The sequence below is a fragment of the Haliotis rufescens genome, unplaced genomic scaffold, assembly GCF_023055435.1.
Source record: "Haliotis rufescens isolate VD_foot unplaced genomic scaffold, xgHalRufe1.0.p SCAF_10, whole genome shotgun sequence".
In the NCBI taxonomy this organism is placed as follows: Eukaryota; Metazoa; Mollusca; class Gastropoda; order Lepetellida; family Haliotidae; genus Haliotis; species Haliotis rufescens.
In genome coordinates, this window is record NW_025963780.1 from 40,367,603 (window position 1) to 40,387,541 (window position 19,939).

The 19,939-nt window shown below is 41.0% G+C and overlaps 1 protein-coding gene across 1 annotated transcript; it reads left to right on the forward strand.

The window, feature by feature from the left end:
• Positions 1 to 674: 674 nt before the first annotated feature.
• On the forward strand, positions 675 to 4,329 carry LOC125374734. Its single transcript, XM_048386066.1, has 4 exons — positions 675 to 1,363; positions 2,282 to 2,522; positions 2,692 to 2,865; positions 4,240 to 4,329. The coding sequence occupies exons 1-4, from the start codon at positions 696 to 698 to the stop codon at positions 4,327 to 4,329; spliced, it is 1,173 nt and encodes a 390-aa protein (XP_048242023.1). The 5' UTR covers positions 675 to 695.
• Positions 4,330 to 19,939: the final 15,610 nt, after the last annotated feature.

Below are 19,939 nucleotides of genomic sequence, written 5' to 3' on the forward strand. Positions count from 1 at the left end.
AGCGCATAGGGGGTCTGCTGTAGGCTCTACAACCACCATTATACAATAGAGCCTAGAGGGTACGCCTCAAAGACCCCCAAAACACCAAAATCACAACTCCCAGCCCAAAAGTGTTCCGCTACCCGTACAAACCAATTGTCGTGCGATGTAATGTGTAGAAAGTGCCAGTCCAGGATCATCTCACCTGTTGTGCACATACAAACCCGTGACTTGTTCGACACGTTTGTGCCAGGACAGCTCTTGCCTCGCATATATTAACTTGTCCACAACTACAATATAAAGGAAAACAAGCAGCAGAACATGTTCCTGATACATGAAGCATACAAATACATGAAATAAGATTAACTATGAACTGAGGAATTGTTATACAGATATATATGTTTGAAATGAGAAGTAATGGGTGGGATGGGAGGGAAAAAGCGTGTTACTGGTGTGGTTGTGTGAATGAAAAGAGGATGTAGCAACTAAATTCAGCTGAAACATGGATTACTTCCCTTTGTTTAGTGCATGTGAAGAGCAAAGACTGAATAATACACTAATAATGTGCCTTACACTATTAAACCAGGAAGAGTAGCTTCCCTTTGACCCTGGACCACAAAAACAGGGGGAGAAGGCCCCTTGAATTGGAATAATGTAAGATTACCAAAATAATGCATTTCCACACGTTAGTTTTGTCAATTTTGCTGGGAAGAGAGATGTCGGGTCGCCGGAGAAGCAAGCGGAAGGGTAGTACAACAAGCAGGCAGTCGTCGCAAGCAAGGGGGTCTGCTCAGAGGCGTCGAGGGTCGCAGAAAGTTGCTCCAAACAATGCGACGTCTGATAGTGCTGTTCTTAGAGACGGGGAAAATGGCGACAGCAGCATGGCCGAAGCAGAGGTCCACGTGGTCCCAGAGGCTATCGACGAGATAACGCCTGTTTCCACTACTCCTTCAGGAGGTGAGTCGGTGCAAATTGGTTTTTATCCTAACAATACATATACCCCATCAGTTAACTCACAAATGTATCCTCCCGGAATTTCAAATCATGTCCCTCAATCCCAGTGTCATAACAATGCTCCTAGCATGGTTAGTAACCCAATTGCTCCTCATAATTCGCAAGGCATTCCCATGTTTCAAAATGTTGACATGTTAAATATGCCACCACCTACAACAACACAAAGTGTGGATGATAACCTGGGTTGTAATGTCCCTGTCAACATTAAAAACAAAATATGGAATGGTGAGTACATCAATTTCGCACTATTGCTTAAACCAGACAGAGATTTGATGGATTATATGACAACTTCGGCGGTATTCATCAGTACAGATGGACAGCTCGAGTTGAGGCCCAAGTCTCAAGGCAAGAGAATTGAGAACATTTTTGAATAATTAATTTTCGTTGTGTTCATTGAAATTCCTGTATTCTGATTAGCTGAATTGGTCACGTGTTATTGCATTCATTTCCCAATGAATGTAAAAATTAAGCCACGCCCACCGAGGCGCACTACTTTTATTACTTCGGAATGTCGGGGAATCCCAATATTAAAGCCGAGGGAATTCCCTTTCTGCTCAAGTGTATCGTCATGCACAGGACATTTAGCGACTTTCATGCATATGCATTGTCCAAACTACCCTTTGAAACCGATGGCCGAGAATGAATGAAACAGCAAACGTGCAGGCTCACTCGCCTGTTTTTTACTTCTCGCCTCGGTTCAACTTTCATGTCTTCGGGTTTCCTTTCTAACTAGCATTTTTCCAACTGTGTTTTACCGTAATCAGGGAAGTAATGTTTGAATCTGGCGGTAACTGACCATGTAATTTGAAACAGCCGCCTTCTCCCGGACATATTTCTTCCAGTTCGTTACAGTCTGACTGTTGCAGTTCTTTTCGCCTCTTGTCTTAACTGACAGGTCCAATAAACATTGTTTTGATCCTGCTCTCCGTTGATTGGCTACTGACAGTGTAGGCGTGTCAATTTATGTGCATAAATTAAACAATCACCTGATTCATGTCACGCACAGTATGTATTCCTACACCTGGAATGTTTATCAATCTCGTCATTTTTGTCTGTTTTGATATATACAACTGTTTTTGGTTAAACTATTGTAGATAAAACATGTTTTATGCTGTCGAATTTAATTATAAGCATTGACTGTGTATTCTCTTCGGTTCATTGAGGTATGAATCGAAAAACCAATGTGCAAACTTTTGTAAGAATCCGCTACGCGGATTCATACAGTTTGCACATTGGTTTTTCGATTCATACCTCAATGAACCGAAAAAAATACACAGTCAATCCTTAATTGGACAACGGCTTTCACAACTTACATGAGTATTTATGTCCAGCGCAGGATGGACATGGTTCAAGGTTTACTGACACACATGAATACTGTCCGTTTAGCAGCGTCTCGTCATACTGGTTTGGGATGGAGAACCTATGATGAACAATATCGTCTTCGCCAGGCTCGTGACCAGTCTCTACCATGGGAAAAATTGAATGTGGAATTGTGGATGTTGTTTGTACAGACACCTTACCATCAACAGGTCAGTTCTGGGTTTTCTGGATTTCAAAAACGACACATCAGCACATTTCAGGGCAAATTACAACGACCGGCAAACAACACCTGTAACAACTTCAATCAGAGCAAGTGCTTTAGACAAAAGTGCAAGTACCGACACAGCTGTTCTGCATGTGGAAGTGATGCCCATCCAGCCTGCAGATGTACATCAGCCAGCACTCCTTCCAGAGTTATACAAGCTCGGTCGAACACCAGTCAAGACACAAGTGCTGGAACGTATGGCAAAGCATTTTCCGGATCAGGCTCAAGCTCAGTTTCTCGTTAATGGTTTCAAATATGGCTTCAAGCTAGGATATGATGGTCCAGTGGTAGGTGCTATGGCAAGAAATCTCAAATCTGTTGAAAATAACCAGTTTATGTCACACTTAAAACTCCAAAAAGAGTTGGACTTGGGGTAGAATAGCAGGCCCATTTGACTTCCCTCCTCTACCAAATTTTAAGGTTTCACCGCTCGGATTGGTCCCTAAGAGCACTCAAGGAGATTATAGGTTAATACACCACCTATCTTTTCCAGAAGGTCAGAGCGTAAATGATTTTATTGATGAAAGTTTGTCTTCAGTTCAGTACACTACATTTGACCAGGCAGTTCAAATGGTTCAGCAGCTAGGGCAGGGAGCTTTACTGGCTAAAGCCGATGTAAAGAGTGCTTTTCGCTTAATGCCTATCTGGCCAGGAGACTTTAGGTTATTAGGTTTTACTTTGGAAAACAAATTTTACTTTGACAAATGTTTACCAATGGGTTGTTCAGCAAGTTGCTCTTTGTTTGAAAGATTTTCAACCTTTATTGAATGGGCTTCAGCACGAAGATTCAGCAATGGAAAAAGCATGCATTACCTTGACGACTTCCTTTTTGGGGGTAAAAAAGCTACAAACCACTGCCAAATCGTTCTGGATTCATTCATTTCGGTATGTGCTGATCTTGGTGTACCAATAGCTACAGAGAAGACAGTGGGGCCAACAACAAAGCTAACATTTTTAGGCTTGGAACTAGATTCAGTCAACATGTGTGTGCGTGTGCCAGAAGAGAAGCTCTCTTATTCGTTAGATGCTATAGACCAATTTTTGGCACGTTCAAAGGTTAGATTAAAGGAAATGCAGTCGTTACTTGGTTTACTTAATTTCCTGTGCAACGCAGTTCCATCAGGCAGATGTTTCCTCCGACGAATGATTAATGCAACATGTGGTAGGAAGCCTCACCACCACATAAGATTGACAAAGGATATGAAGAGTGACCTAAGAGTTTGGCAGAGATTTTTGAAGGAGTTCAATGGCGTTTCCATAATGAGATCAAGGTTTTGGGCTTCAAATGCTGATCTGGATTTTTATACTGACAGTGCTGGTGGACAAGGCAAAGGTTTTGGTATTTATTTTGCCGGACGATGGACCTGTGGACCTTGGCCGAATCATTGGGTACAGCAGGGTTTGATGACTAATATTACCTTCCTTGAGTATTTTCCCATTGTAGTTGCAGTTGCGATATGGGGTCCTGAGTTACTCGGGAAAAAGGTCACATTCCATTCTGACAACCAGGCCGTAGTCGAGATCATTAACAAGATGACCTCAAGATCAGATCCAGTTATGTGTTTGGTTAGGCACCTTGTCTTGAGTCGAATATCACAATTAGAGGTGAGTAAATTGAGGGGAAAAAGAATGTTCTTGCTGATGCACTTTCACGTTTTCAGTTAGAGAAATTCAGGCAGCTGGCTCCAGATGCAGATTTGGCGGCTACTCTTATACCAGACACAGTTTGGAAGATTGTGGAAGAGAAGTAAACCGATTACTAGTGGCGGCTATTTCACACAATACGAGGAAGGCTTACCAGGGAGCACTGACCAGATTTTCACGCTTTCGACAACAGTTCAACTTTCCTTATCTTTGGCCGGTTCCATCAGGACAACTTACAACATATATTGCATTTTTGTCCCTGAAAGGTTTGGCCCACTCTACACAGTGTCAGCACCTTTCAGCAATAAGCTACCAACATAAGCTCACAGGATTGCATGATACCACCAGCAATTTTATCATCCGAAAGATGCTGGAAGGCTCCAAACGACTCAAGGGTCATAGGGACGGCAGGGCTCCAATCATGTATTCCATATTGATTAAGATGCCTCAAGCTCTTAATGCTCTTTGCAGTTCTCCCTATGAAGCTATTTTGTTTACAAGTGCATTTTTTCTGGCCTTTTTCGGTTTCATGAGAGTTGGCGAGTTGGTTTACACTGACCATCTTCATTTGGAACGGCCTCTTAGGATTTCAGATGTCACAGTCCAGAGGACATTTTTAGAAGTAACCGTGAGATCGTCGAAGACAGATCAGTTAGCAAGGGGTTGCACACTCCACATCCAAGGTAATGCAAGTGAAATGTGCCCACTAAAAGCAATGAAGCAATACCTTGCACTTCGTCCAGTGGGTTCAGTTTTTCTGTTTTGCCATAGGAACTGTCAACCTTTAACAAGATACCAATTTGCAGCTATGGTTTCCAAATGCATCAGATATATGGGACTCGACCCATGTAAGTTCAAATCACACTCGTTCCGCATTGGAGCAGCCACTACTGCCGCAGACATGGGCGTGTCATCGAAGACAATACAGATGTGGGGTCGATGGAAGTCTAAGTCTTACTCAACTTACATTAGACTCTAAACTTTGAATTCACAATCAATGACTTCAGGTAATTTGCTATTTATAAATAATTATTATTTTTCCAGATGTATGGATAATAGGCTCATCATTCATTTATTGGGCCCATCGTCAGTCGTTGAGGTTGAAACTGGGAAACAACCTGGGACTGGCTTACCTAGGGTTACGTTTTTACTGGTTTGGAAAGAACTTGTGCAAGTCGTCCAGACACAATTAGGCCGTCTAACCCCCCCCCCCCCCCAAGTCTAATACTCTTGCATTTGGGATCAAATGACCTTGTTGACCAGAATATTGGTTCCCTCGTTTGCCATGTTACTGATGACATCTACTACCTGGCTCAACTGCTGCCAAGTACAGTTCTTGTTTGGTCAGAAGTGCTACCAAGGTTATACTGGCATGGAGCTGTCAACCCAAAGGCGATAGAAAGGGCTCGACGTCGACTGAACCGAGCGGGGGCCAAAGCAGTGTTGCGTTGGGGGGGGGGGGGGGGGGGGGGGGGGCGCTGTATTTATCACAAGCTTACCATGTCTGAAACAGGACTTTTCCGCCATGATGGCGTACATCTTTCCGAAGTCGGAAATGCATTGTTTGTAAACACTTTACAAGAGGCTTTTCAGCACTTCATGGCAGATACTGAAGTAAAAAGTAAGGTATTTTTGGCTAATTAATCTCTTGCACCATAACGGTAATCACAGTACAAGTATTGGAGGAGTTGTGTATAGACACATCTCGTGGCGGAACACTTTTGGGCTGGGAGTTGTGATTTTGGTGTTTTGGGGGTCTTTGAGGCGTACCCTCTAGGCTCTATTGTATAATGGTGGTTGTAGAGCCTACAGCAGACCCCCTATGCGCTTTTCCCTGGGGGGTCCCATCATTTGGCTCTGTATGGATTACCCTCGGAGCCGCGTTTGCTGTTCTGACCGGGCACCTTCGGGTTGACAGTCAGCCGTGTTTAGCGTTTCCCAGCCCGGAGTGTTCTCCAGTCCTTGTACTTTTCTGTATATAAACCTGTGGCCTTACATCCAACTCAAGTCTTTGTGTTTTGTTTTGTTTTCTTGCAATGGTGCAGCATCTACTTCTGCAAAAGCATTATCCTAAAATAATTAAGTTTATTACTAACTTGAAGAAATCATTTCCCAATGAAATTCCCCGAACTCAATTATTGCGCTAAATAGTGCCAACGACATTATTGACATAAAACAACAAATGCTTGAGCCATTTACTTACTTCTTACAAGTGGTCAGGCATCTAATGGCTATAATTGGTCGAAACATGGATGATTTTATCAGGGATCTTGTTCTTAGAAATGCATCTCAGAATGTAAAAATATTTGTGATTACTAGACGACATTCTACACTTGCTAAAGTTATTTAGAACACAGATTACGCTGCCGGGTCCCCTCAGTTTGAGTCAAAAGTAAGCTTGCAATTCACTTACTGAGTGAACAGGTGGACTAGCCACTAATTCGCGACAATCTTCACTCCAACCAGTAAATGTTATTAATTTGAGCCAGTACCTTCGTGCCCAAACACCAAAGACTCACACACCTACCAAGAGCCTTAGAGACACATACACAGTCAACATTTTACTGTCCTCAGAATAAGTCATAATCCAGGGAAAACCACAATGGCAGTGGTGGCCGTTTCACCCAACAGGGAAAGGTATACTACACTCCAATGCAGGGTTTCGCAAGTTACTCACAGCACACTTTGTGGCCAGCAAATCATTTTGTCACTGAACCTGATACTCAGGAACCACGATCTTATCAGTTGTTCTCCTGCTCCAGTAAAACAGGCAGGGGCGAGCTGGTCCGAGTTGTTTACATTATGGCACTGATGGTATGTGCCAGTGTCTATTCACTAAAAAAACAGTCATCCCTTGAATTACAATCAATATGGTAACCATCTATAATCATTTCGGGCTTCAGCCCATTTAGGCAATTCATTAAACATTATAAATGATGGCAGGTATGGGTTAGGCGCATACTGAGGTATGTTAGTACGAGAAACCCTTAGTAAAAAAAACAAACACACAAACAAACAAATAAAAAAAACAAAAAAAACATAATTTTTATAGAAACCAATAACTCCAAAAAAATTGAAAAAAGATCCAAACTGAGATGACAGATTCAGCTTCGGAAAATTGTAGACTTGCTTCAAATTTTAGGGCTATATCGTTACAGTAAGGGCCAGGCGGAAGACAAATAAGGTTCAGGTTCAGTGAAGCAGACTAGTAATTTAGTAGCATTGTGGTATTTACAGGTAAGGAAAACCAAAATCAAAATATTCCTATATAGTTCATTTTAACTGAACTTCTCGCCTTTATATAAATATCACCAGAAGACCACGAGCATCAATAGTAGCACTGGGCAGAAACATGATGTCCATAGCACCTGCAGGGGTATGAACAGGGTTGTAGGACTCTTAAGATATTTCTTATTGTGTCAAATGTTGAATCCAGTTTATTGGTTCTACTCAATGTAAAAACAAAAACAAAAAAAAGACCCCAAAACACACAAACAAAACCTACTTGATTCGTTAATTAAAAACATTTGTTTATTTTATTCATCAATGTCTACTGTGTGGTACGTCTGATATTTTCGTACAAAATTGACTTGATAAACGTTTCACGATAAAAGAGTTATATTTTGTAATATGTGATTCCGCTTTGAAAAGCATTAAAATGGCAATGAATCCAATGAACGAAAATCCGAATGGTTCAGCTACAAGTGGATCAATATATTTTTAATCTGCAGAACATAGATAAGATAAGATAGATAAGATAATATTTTTTGCAGAAACATTCCATTATGGGACTGATGCAATTTTGTAAAGATGAAACATTATGATTCATATATACATGTATACAGACATACATAATTTACATTCCTGTAGACACAAAAACCAATCAATATTACATATTTGATGATATTATTATACATAAAATGTCAACGGTTGGGCCGTTCGTCACGCTGAAGACCCGGGTTCGATTCCCGACAGGGGTACAATGTGTGAAGCTGATTTCTGGTGTCCCCCGCTGTGATATTGCTGGAATATTGCTAAAAGCGGCGTTAAACCATACTCACTCACTCAACGGTTGATTAGGTTGAAGGGGTATTTATTGTTTAAAATAATAGACATGGAAACAAATGCAGTTGATATTGATGGCTTCATTATTTGACATGATGTAGTGAAATAATTTGTTTTTATGGCTGTGAACATGTACATTTACTTTTTGGGTGGATAATTTTCCAAAGAGTATATTTCTTTCTTGAGCGTGTTGGGTACAGTGAAGTAGGTAGAGCTTTCCATCATCAATGGCTAAACATGTAAAGTATAGCCTCTGATGTAGTAGGGTTGGTTTGTATGTCTTACAAGTTCAATATTTAATTTATGGTTACCTAATCTTAGTTTAGAAATATTAATGTTTCGAAAGTTGTAAAAATTACATCAATATCAGTACGTCAGACCTTTACCCCTCCACTGCATTTGAACTCGTCAATAGATCACCAAAACCTGGCCCTACCCCAATAGTAGACCGCCCAAAGGAGAAACCAGGAATTCTTCTCTACCCCCCCTCTCTCTCGATAAGCAACCCAACCTATGCCCCTGGAATAGATGTCTCAGTGGTGCTGTTACCCCATATTCATCAACTGTGCGCACCTTGCAAACTTGGCACACTTGGCACTTCCGGTGGCCTGGCACTGGCCTCAGTGTCAACTATCGACATGGATGCTAGGTCAAATAACCCCAAACACCCTGTCCCCACTGGTGATATGTCACCAACCTATGTGTCAATTATGGTAGCATTTAAAGGATCTCATGGTGGATAGTATTTCAGGAGAGAATAGTAAAACAACAAAAACTACCAAAATTCAAGCATAGCTGTAGCATCTGACACAAGACACATACCAAGAATGGTGGCAGGCACACATCAAAACCAAAGGGGTGTTCACCTAAAGATGTACATATATTGATCCATTTGAATGAAGTGAATATGACGACGAGATTGTTCTTGTCGAGGAGATAATGCCTACGAGATGGTTTCTTGTCGAGGAGATAATGCTGACGAGATGGTTCTTGTCGAGGAAATAATGCAGACGAGATGGTTTTGTCGAGGAGATAATGCAGACGAGATGGTTCTTGTCGAGGAGATAATGCCGAAGAGATGGTTTCTTGTCGAGGAAGTAATGCCGACGAGATGGTTTCTTGTCGAGGAAGTAATGCCGACAAGATGGTTTCTTGTCAAGGAAGTAATGCCGACGAGATGGTTTCTTGTCGAGGAAGTAATGCCGACGAGATGGTTGCTTGTTGAGGAAATAATGCCGACGAGACGGTTTCTTGTCGAGGAAATAATGCCGACGAGATGGTTTCTTGTTGAGGAAATAATGCCGACGAGATGGTTTGTTGTCGAAGAAATGGATTGGTGACACTTGCGCAATGGAGGTAGCCAACACGTATTAACATACCATCAGGATATAGAGAGGTGACTGCCGCCACGTAACTTGATAACGAAAGTGAATTTTGTTGCCGGGACCAAATAGCCATCTTCTGCAAGGGTGATAGTCGGTTCTGTCGTACAGGACATGGGCGCCAGGAATTATTGATGTTACCATAACGACACAACATGATGACACCAGACAAATTGACTACTACACCGGTAGATAACACACTTACATTACAGACAAGCTGACTAACGAACCGACAGGTATAATAGCCAACTATACCACCTTGGGGCCACCGATAGAGATCTGACATAATTGCCGACCAGGTCGTGTTGCTTATTGGGCAGGTACACCTTAAATAACACATGACATATCACGGCCCCTTATCAGACAGAACCCGATACACGGAAAAATAACTTGGCCAATCCAAAACGCCATATCACCAGTAGTGAAAGCTCACTCCCACGAGTCACCCATACAAGAGCAAATCCAAGTTAAGCCCATGGTGTTGATACTCCTAAATTAAAAACAAAAACAACAACAACAAAATATATAATAACAGACAGAAACAACAACGATGGTGACAGTCATATGTTGGCTGCAGCTGGCTACTCCTATGAGAACGATCCTTGGCTCAGGGTCTCACCATGTCGCGTACACGAATATAGACATAATATATTTTCGCTTACACAAATATCCACTCGGATACCTTTGAGTGAAGATTGTCGCCTGAGAATTATTAAAAATTACATTGGTGTATCCCCCTTTCGAATTGTCCATCCTTCTTATGGAATTGAGAATCACATAGGTGTGTGACCCTTTCGAATTGTCCATCCTTCATGTTCTGTTAAGAAATATTGGAGTAACCTTGAAATCGTACAAATCATAAGATGGTGATACATTGTAATTTTACGTAAAGGGTGTGACCCTTCTGAACTTGTCCATGCTACTTGTACTTCTACTAATCATTGTACACTGGTTAAATTTTCCTGGTAATTCACGGTATCAAGAATACATGGAAGGTAACATTTGACAAACTGTCATTGGTGGGATTGATAAAGTGATGATCCCCGACAGGTCTGAAAACATTGCTGGTAGGTTACTCCTGAAAGTATTCAGTTAGCAAACTAGCGTGTTGTATTATCGAATTCTATGTAATTGTTAGTCCAAGAGCATTGTACTATGAAACCGGACTTCAGGGATTATATCAATGTATGTATTAGATGTATCCCATTGTGTATGTTAGGTTGCGGTCAACCAAATCCACTTGCTGCAAGATTAATAATAGGAATAATAATCAAAATGATCTCGTATATTTACTAAACGTTCAGAACAAGGCCCGGATCCCTGCATCACATCATTTTAGAGTGTGGGGACACACTCTTGGCCAGAACTGGGGTCGTATTATAGGCATGAAATAATGGTAATTAGCTACTCATTAAGACATCTACAGTAATTATGTAAGTAGGCAATATGAGGGGCTAAAACAGTAAAATATAGGTGTAACACATGGGAAGATATATTGAGGGCAGGCGATGTAGGGGTTGAGGAGCACAGGAAACATGCTGGGCCACTGATAACCAGGGGTGACGGTAGTAGGTCGAGGGTTGGAGTACTAGAGCAAAACAATAAAAGTAACATAATAATAACCAGGGGTGACAGTAGTAGGTCGAGGGTCGGAGTACTAGAGCAAAACAATAAAAGTAACATAGCAAGAGAATATGCAAGTTGCCAGAGACAAAATAGATTTGGAGAGGAAACGTAGAGGAAATTGCCCTCGGGCTCATATATGGTTTTTGGGGGGAATAGTCCAGATTCCGGGGGTTGAGGTGGTCACATTACCACAAGTCCTAAAAAGGACCTTGAGGTTAGTCAAGAGTGGATTAGAATGATCTAGTGTAGGGGGGAAAGGTGGTTGACAATGATACATGGAAAAATGAGTAGAACTGTGACGTAGGTACCGGTTTAAAAAGGGCCAAAAGCCCCCAGATCGAGAGAGCGGCTAGAGAGCGACTAGGGAGTGGCTAGAGAGTGCCTGGGGAGACTACATCAGGACTGGTGCTCCGCTTTCAGCCAAAAAGCCTCCAGATCGGAAGAGCGGCTGGGGAGACGACATCTGGACTGGTGCTCCGTTCTCAGCTTGTTGTCACGATCTTTCGAACCAGAAACCAAACTTAAGCACCAGCATTTCTACTGAGACCGAAGCTTTGCGGACGAAGTCTCGTATTTAAGTGACAATAGAGTGGGTTGACCGGCAACACAAAGTCCATTAACATCTTAAAAGTACCTTGGACACTTTCGAGTAACGATTGGAGAGGTTCCCTTATGAGTTTTAAGGGTGGTTTGGCTTATATTGTTACAAAATTTGTACAACTGAACGATACCGCAAACGCTTGGAATGAATTTCTTAATGATAAAACAGAAAATAATTTTACTAACCCAGGAACTGTAAGAGTTAATGAATCAATAAGAACCTATGTATGGGCAATTCTCGGTGCACAATCGCAAACACAAACGTCCATTATTGGCTCTGGGACGGCGCTCGATGCACAAAAACAGTTTGGCGCAAATGTTGAGGACGCTATTTATTCACCAGTTGACATACCATCTTCTATAAAGCGTTATCAAGATGTATTACAGTAGGCTCAATCCAAAGTGGACTACGTTTATGCGCCGGGACTATACATGTTTCCGAGTAATATGGAACTTAAGATCGGTCAAGTGATAGGTTATAATAATAAAATTGTTATTGCTCCGGATCAACAAAAACCAGGTATAAATTCAGATATTAACACCGAATTAATAACGCAAACAAACACAGGCGAAACGGGAATAGTCAAGCCACAGATATCTTCTAACGCTCAACCATCTACTAACGCACAACCACAAGTGCCAACACATATTGCAGCTAAAAATCAACAACATATCGATAAAAAAAACAGCACTTACAGTAGGTGGAGTCGCGGCTGGTTTACTCATTATTTGGTTAAATAGTTCTCAGCGGATACATACAACAGCCCTGCAATTGCTACGATCAGTGCCCACTAGTTTTGACTAAGCCAAGTGGTGGTCTTAGCTAATAAATTCAAGAGCCAGAAAACAATAAGCGAGCTTTCCCAGTGCTGAACCTAATGCTTTTAAGTGCTTTTTTATCCACTCCTTTATACTATCCCTATTAGTAGGCGGTCATCTGCTACCACCTGTACCGCCTGTACCACCACCGAGAGTCAAAGTTGATATAATAAATCCCAATGCGGTTAAAATACTGGCAATGGTTATTCCCTGTTCTCTGAACAATGTTTTGATTTTATCTGCCAGTGTAGTGTCATCGTTGAGGACTTGATCGATAGTTTCTCGAATTCAAATGATTTGTGAACGAAGTGCCTTTCTATTACTCGAAGCAGCCTCGAGGCGGACCGATCTTTCGTCTTCTAAGTTACGCAATCTTTCTGCAACGCAGCGTCTACTGAATTCATCACCCACCTGTTCAAGTTTTGTTTTCTCATAAGCAATATGCTTGTCGAGTTCGGATAGCTTGGCTATATTATTGATGAACCTTAGTAGTCTTCGCGGAAAGTTTTTGGCATTGTGAGTAGTCTACAAAACCTAATTCATCACGAACAGTGCTGATGCCGTGTTTAGCGGCTATCGTAGGCAAGGCTAGGGGCTTACGAGTACGAGAATTCATAAGATCAATATCCGGAGCGCCACGCAGTCACAATATTCCTTTACTATCTAATTCAAACTTTGAATAGTCACGACCAATAGGACTAACATCTTTAAAGGTATCGTAATAATCATTGACGGTTGATTGTAAAAGTTTATCATTAAGATTCATGCCACCAAAGCTTGTTTCACCAGTACCTTCTTCGATTGTACTAGGGTTATCAAAATCATCTAGATAAAAATCATCCATTTTTATATTAAACATAAGGTTACATAATTTCAATATAACAATGTCTTCGCAATACGGACGCAAGTTAAAACCACAACGTAGACTTCGAGATCCATTAAGGGTCAAAGCAATTCATCAGTCTGTAACTATAACTAATAACCCTAGTACCATTGATCAGAATCAAACGCTTCTGGTTCGCTTTCCTAATCTCGGCGCACACGATGTGTTAGTTCCGGGAACTGTCCAACTAGCATTTACGATTATTTTGACTTCTGCCGACGTTAACAGGGAGCCCGTTCAGAACATAGGTCGTGCTATCGTTAAGAAAATCGCCATTCAAATTAGCGGTAATGAGGTTTTGAGTATCGACGATAGCGATATATACTATTGTTACATGGATCTCTTGAGAACAGATAAAGAGCGGGAAAACTTACAGTACCAAGGTATTTGTAATCGGAACACATTGAGACTGCGTGTAGATGCTTCTAGTGGTGATAGTACCATTGTAAAAGATCAGGCCCTTGCCGACGCATTAGGTAACCGATTCTATATTCCCCTAAACTTACTAGATTCCCACATGCCCTTTTATCAAGGATCCCTAGGCGATAGGTTAGAATACGAACTCACTTTTAATGACTACGGCAGAGTAATCAGAGCTGCTGAAGATGCTAGCTATTCCATTGACATCTCGCTAGAGTATGATATGATAACAGATCCTGAATTAGCCAGACAAATTCGAAACCAGTATGCAGGAAGTTTAGCCTTTTTGTACGATCGCCTGCTGCGACATCGAAAGATCACGAGGAACCAAAAAAATACGACTTGGAATATCAATCTAAACGTCACCACGAGATTGTTGAAGGGTATTTTAATGTTGTTCGAGGACCCCTCCGATGCCTTTAAAAGAAATACCGAGAAGTTCTACGATCCCAAGATTACAAAAGTAGAATTGATTATCGAGGGCGTTCCTAATCAACTATATAGTCAAGGAATTCTGGCGTATCAACAGTGGGATGAGATTCAAAAACTCCCTTCTATAAAACGAAGTCCAGAAGTTAACGCGGTCGTGAAAGATCTGTCTCTCGGGGGTGTATCGATGACACGGCAGTTGGACGGCATACTCAACATAGCGTTTGGGTACTTACTCAAAAATACAACTCTGTCCTGAAAGATCTCAGAGAGCAGACCAAATGGGTAGCCCTGTTTCATTGCAAAGACCGAGATTCATTCGAGGAATGTCTGCGCGAAAATGATGTTATTTATACCAAGCTTGAACGAGATAAAGTCAGAAAACTGTTAGCAGCAACGAAGCACTGTAAACTCGTATTAAAAACCGATCAACCAGCTGCTTATGCAATTGCTTAATAAAATATGACAAAATTATAGCAAAATGTGGCAAAATTATAGCAAATATAGCAAAATTATAGCAAATATAGCAAAATAGCGAAAAAATACGATAAATTGAACATTAGCGGTTAATATGACATAATGTGGTCTGAAATACTCATTCTTTTGCAACAGTTTATTATTACGGGATGTATTGGATATGTCATATTATATTATGTTAGACTTAAATATCTCCTTAGGTATTACATTATGGAATGCAACGAACTCATCGAACAAATGCTCAAAGAATCTGATCAACATGCAGAAGTAGTTACAGATAAATCTTTAGATAAACATAGAGAAAGACTCTCGGCTTTGGTAGCTGGTGGAAAATTGATAACATGACCGACGAGGAAATTAAAAAACTGTACGCGCGTTACGAGTCTAGACTCGGAGCTACCATGACTAAAACGATAGGGTCGGCTATATTACAACTATACACAGTCGTAGCTAGTACGTTTCTCCCTCTCCCGGCAGAACATCGCATATATTTATGCGAATCTCTAGCAAAAGACCCATTCATCGAACACGCTATAAGCTCAGTGAGCTGTGAGTTTTATCATAGATACGGAATGTTCTTAGCTCCACTCACCACAGCTTTAATAACGGCTAGGTATTGTCAATTTAAACATACATGCCCACTTAATAATAATGGAGACTCAACAATCACAACGAGTGAATGAGGAAATACCACAAAAACAAGCCAGAGTTACTAGGAACCCCCCAAAAATAGCAGCAGGAAGGATGGGCGGACTCGCTCGCAAAGCGAAACTAATGAATAATTCAAATATTGATCCGATAAAAACTTGGGCGCTAGTAGGAGTTGTTGCTATAGCAGCTGTATGGTTGTTTTATAAGACCAGAGAAGAGAAAACGTCACCCCCGAGGTCACAACAACAAGTTCAATTAGAGGTTAGCCCTCATATAATGCTGTCATAGCGACTGATTTACGACTACCATTGTCTGAAGTACATTTGACTCCAAAGGCAAATTACCCTGTAGCCATGTCTCCATAACTTAATTGTCATTACGTTTTAGGCGCTAATCCCCGTTGTTAATCCTCACCAACATTTCATTGTATATTGACTGACAGCCAAACTGGGCTACTTTATCACTTCCCGTTAATTACTGTTATTTATAGTATGACATTTATTGCCTTAATTGTTCATCCCCTGAGTTGTGTCGGTATGTCACCCCCGGAAGTCCCATGTCCAGAGCAACGTCATTTTATTTCCATTGTTCAGTACTATATATGTGCTACCATTACACAGTTACTACGGTGTTAGTCAGGCTTGGTATTCCGAGTGCTGGCATAGGGACGACCTCGAGCAGGATGTGCCGCTCATAGGAAACGCCCTGAGGTGAGCTGGAGCTAACTAAAATACAGCTAAAGTACAACTAAAATTTCTCACCGATTACGATATGCCCTTGTTTGTTGAGAAAGGATTAAGAGGTGGTATATCGATGGTAGCAAAAAGGTATTCTAAGGCTGATAATAAATTAGTGGAAGGATATGATCCGAGTAAACCCGACACGCACATATCATATCTCGACACTAACAATTTGTACGGATGGGCTATGAGTCAACCTTTACCCACAGGGGGTTTTGAGTGGGTTGATGATATCAATGCGAATGATTTGAAAAAAGGGAAGTTGACTTGGAATATCCAAATTCGTTACATAAAGCCCATAACAGTTATCCGCTAGCTCCCGAAAGATTAATGGTTAATAAAGATTGGATGTCGGAATATCAACACTCCTTGATGGGTAATAGTAAGTTAGCAAACGTAGAAAAACTCGTACCAAATTTGATGGATAAGACAGAAATATATAGTTCACTACAGAAATCTCCAGTTATATCTATTGTTAGGTATGAAACTAAAGAAAATACACAGAGTTCTAAAGTTTGATCAAAGCCCTTGGATGGAGCCCTATATAAGACTGAACACAGATTTAAGAAAGATAGCTACTAGCAATTTCGAAAAGAATCTACATAAGCTCATGAATAACTCAGTATTTGGTAAAACTATGGAGAATCTAAGGAAGCGTGTTGATGTTGAATTAGTCAGATCTAATGAGGAAGAAAGACTTAGGAAACTTATAGCCAGTCCGGCTTTTAACAGAAGCAAGATATTCGAAAACGACTTAGCCGCGTTGCATATGCAGAAAAGTAATATAAAATTCAACAGACCGGTGTACGTTGGTATGAGTATTCTTGACTTGTCAAAACACTTAATGTATGACTTTTATTACAATGAACTTAAGAAGCAATACGGCGATAGATGCGAGGTGTTATATGCCGACACAGATTCTTTGTTGATGGAAATACAAACTGAGGATGTGTATAAAGATATGGCAGAAAAAAATAGATATGTATGACACGAGCGATTACCCAAAAGATAATCCACTGCACAGCATAGTAAATAAAAAGCTGTTAGGTAAGATGAAGGATGAATGTGCTGGGACCCCTATAGCGGAGTGTGTCGGATTAAGACCTAAGATGTATTCTATAAAGAAGTCCGATAATGGAGAGATAAGAAAAGCTAAGGGCGTTAAGAAGTATGTTGTAAAAAAGCATATCAAACACGAACAGTATAAAGAGGCATTATTCAACGGTAGAACGTTCAAACACGAGATGAACTCTTTAAGAAGTTACAGTCATAGGATATATGGATTAAGAATGAACAAGACATCATTATCCCCCTTAGATACAAAGAGATGGATTGATAATGATGGTGTAACTACCTATGCTTATGGTTATTTAGGGCGGTAATACTGTATCGTTGGGAACTATGAACAACTCTTCTCGTACAAATGCCCTGCCCGGTCCATCTTTAAGATAATAAAGAATAGGCTCTCCTTCTTTCGTAACCAATTGACTAATGTTATATGTCTTAAGGGACCAAATCGGATCGGTTGCGCGACGTAGGCCTCCTTCGAGTTCACCTGGCTGGTATAAATATCTTTCACTTACTCTATCCGGAAGTTTTTGTTCTTTGCCTCTCCTCGGTGCTGAAGATTCGGAAGTCACGGATTTCATTTTAATTGCATCGGATGGTTTCTTCCCGATTAATCTAATTACTGCATTATTCAGTGCTGATACAACAGCTGATAAACGTGTCACCCATTCGGTTGATCTCAATCGTTCCGATTTCATTTCGATCCCATACTGATAGCCAAACAAACGTTCCGCTAATGTCCGGTTAAATCTTTCCACGATAGCTTGACTACGGTGGGCCTCTTTTTCACCACGCCTGATTTCGACATCATGCTTTGTTAACAGTTTAGTTATTGATCCCATAAACTCACGACCAGGATCTACTTGAAATAGCTTAGGCCATTTTAGTGGTCCCCGTTTATATATATGGCTTAGTGCATTAGCTACTTCTGTTGAATCTTTCGAGGTTAATGGCTCAGCCTCTTTGTATCGACTAGCCACATCCACTACGGTTAAAGCGTATTTACATGTTTTGCGTTTTACCTTATCATGGGGACGAAACAAGAGGTCAGCCTGATGAACTTCATTCGTTGTAAAAATATCAAACTTCTTCCTCGGTATATAACGCGGTGCCGGTAAATATATTTGCCACATAGCTTGTTTCTTTAACCAATCCTTGGCCACATCTTTAGATACCTTAGCTGCGGTTGCTAATTTTTTTATTGCTCCTACACCTTTCCAATATCCTCGTGGGCTATAGTAAATTTTATTCATTGTTAATTAATATTGATGTTTCTTTTAATACGACTCATGACTATCGTTGAATCGCATCATCATTTTTACATAAAAAATTCCATCTGTAGTAGTAGTATAGGTATATGAATCTGGCTCCAGTGGAAGTGGTCCAGAACCCCTATTACCTATAAAAATTTATATCATAGAAGCATTGACTGACTCCAGGTGGTGGTGAGCTAGAGTCAATTTAGCTTAATCTCATGACGATCGTTGAATCGCATAGTCATTTAACATAGAAAATGCCACCTGTAGTGGTGGTAGGTATATAAATCTGGCTCCAGTGGGGTTGCGGCAGAATCACCATTACCTATACTACTTCATGTATATCATCATGGGGCATGCGCGAGGAAAGTAGTCGCGTTTCCCACAGCTCTCCGACATGATCAGATATCGGGCGAAAATAGGTACATTTTCCCAACTAAACAAGGCAAAAAGAAGCATCCTTTTGATTATGATCGACTCATTGACCATCTCAAAACGTTTGAGGCTATTACTATTGTTTAGCCTTCTACGTGTAACGAGTGGATACATGGAGGTAACCTAGGGACTCCGGGACGCCAGGCCAGACAAACCTGGCTCCCGACAGGGAACCCTCAAAACGGATAACGAATCAATGTCATTGCCCTGTTGATCGCCTAAGTACAGTATCGGCCTCTGTCAAATTCCGAGTAAAATTACGGTCCCCAAAAACAATCGGACCGTATGTTCTCTCACTTTGAAGTAAGCTCAGTCACTGTCAGCTAAAACAATAATGCCAATCCTGCATGTAATCATATTGTTCTTACCGACTTGTTGTCCGCTTTGTTGATTTGAATTTACTCAGCTGCTAACGAGAAACTCAGCTAAGTTAGATTAACTCAGTGGTAACTTCAGCCTGTCAATAACTCGCGGTTAATACTGATTGTCATTATCGATCGCTCCCAGTTCTCGCGATTCTAGTTACGTTGACGACCAATCGGAAGGCTTGGGTGAAGTACCAGCTGTTTGCTTGTACGACTTCAATTGATGCGTAGACAGTTAAGGAAAAATCCTGTTCAGCGATAAACGCATAAACGTCATAATCTCATTCCAACATCGAACTGAGCCACGTGAATTAAATGGAAAATGCACTTTCACACCACCTTGGTCCATCGCGCACGTGTTTTAAGCAGGACTATACTGTTGATGAGTATATCACCCGCCCTATGCCGCGTGCCCACAGAAGGGTTTTAGCTATGTTCAGATGTGGCACCCCTCCTATCCAAATTGAAATAGGACGGTATAGTAACGTGCCTTTAGGAAGT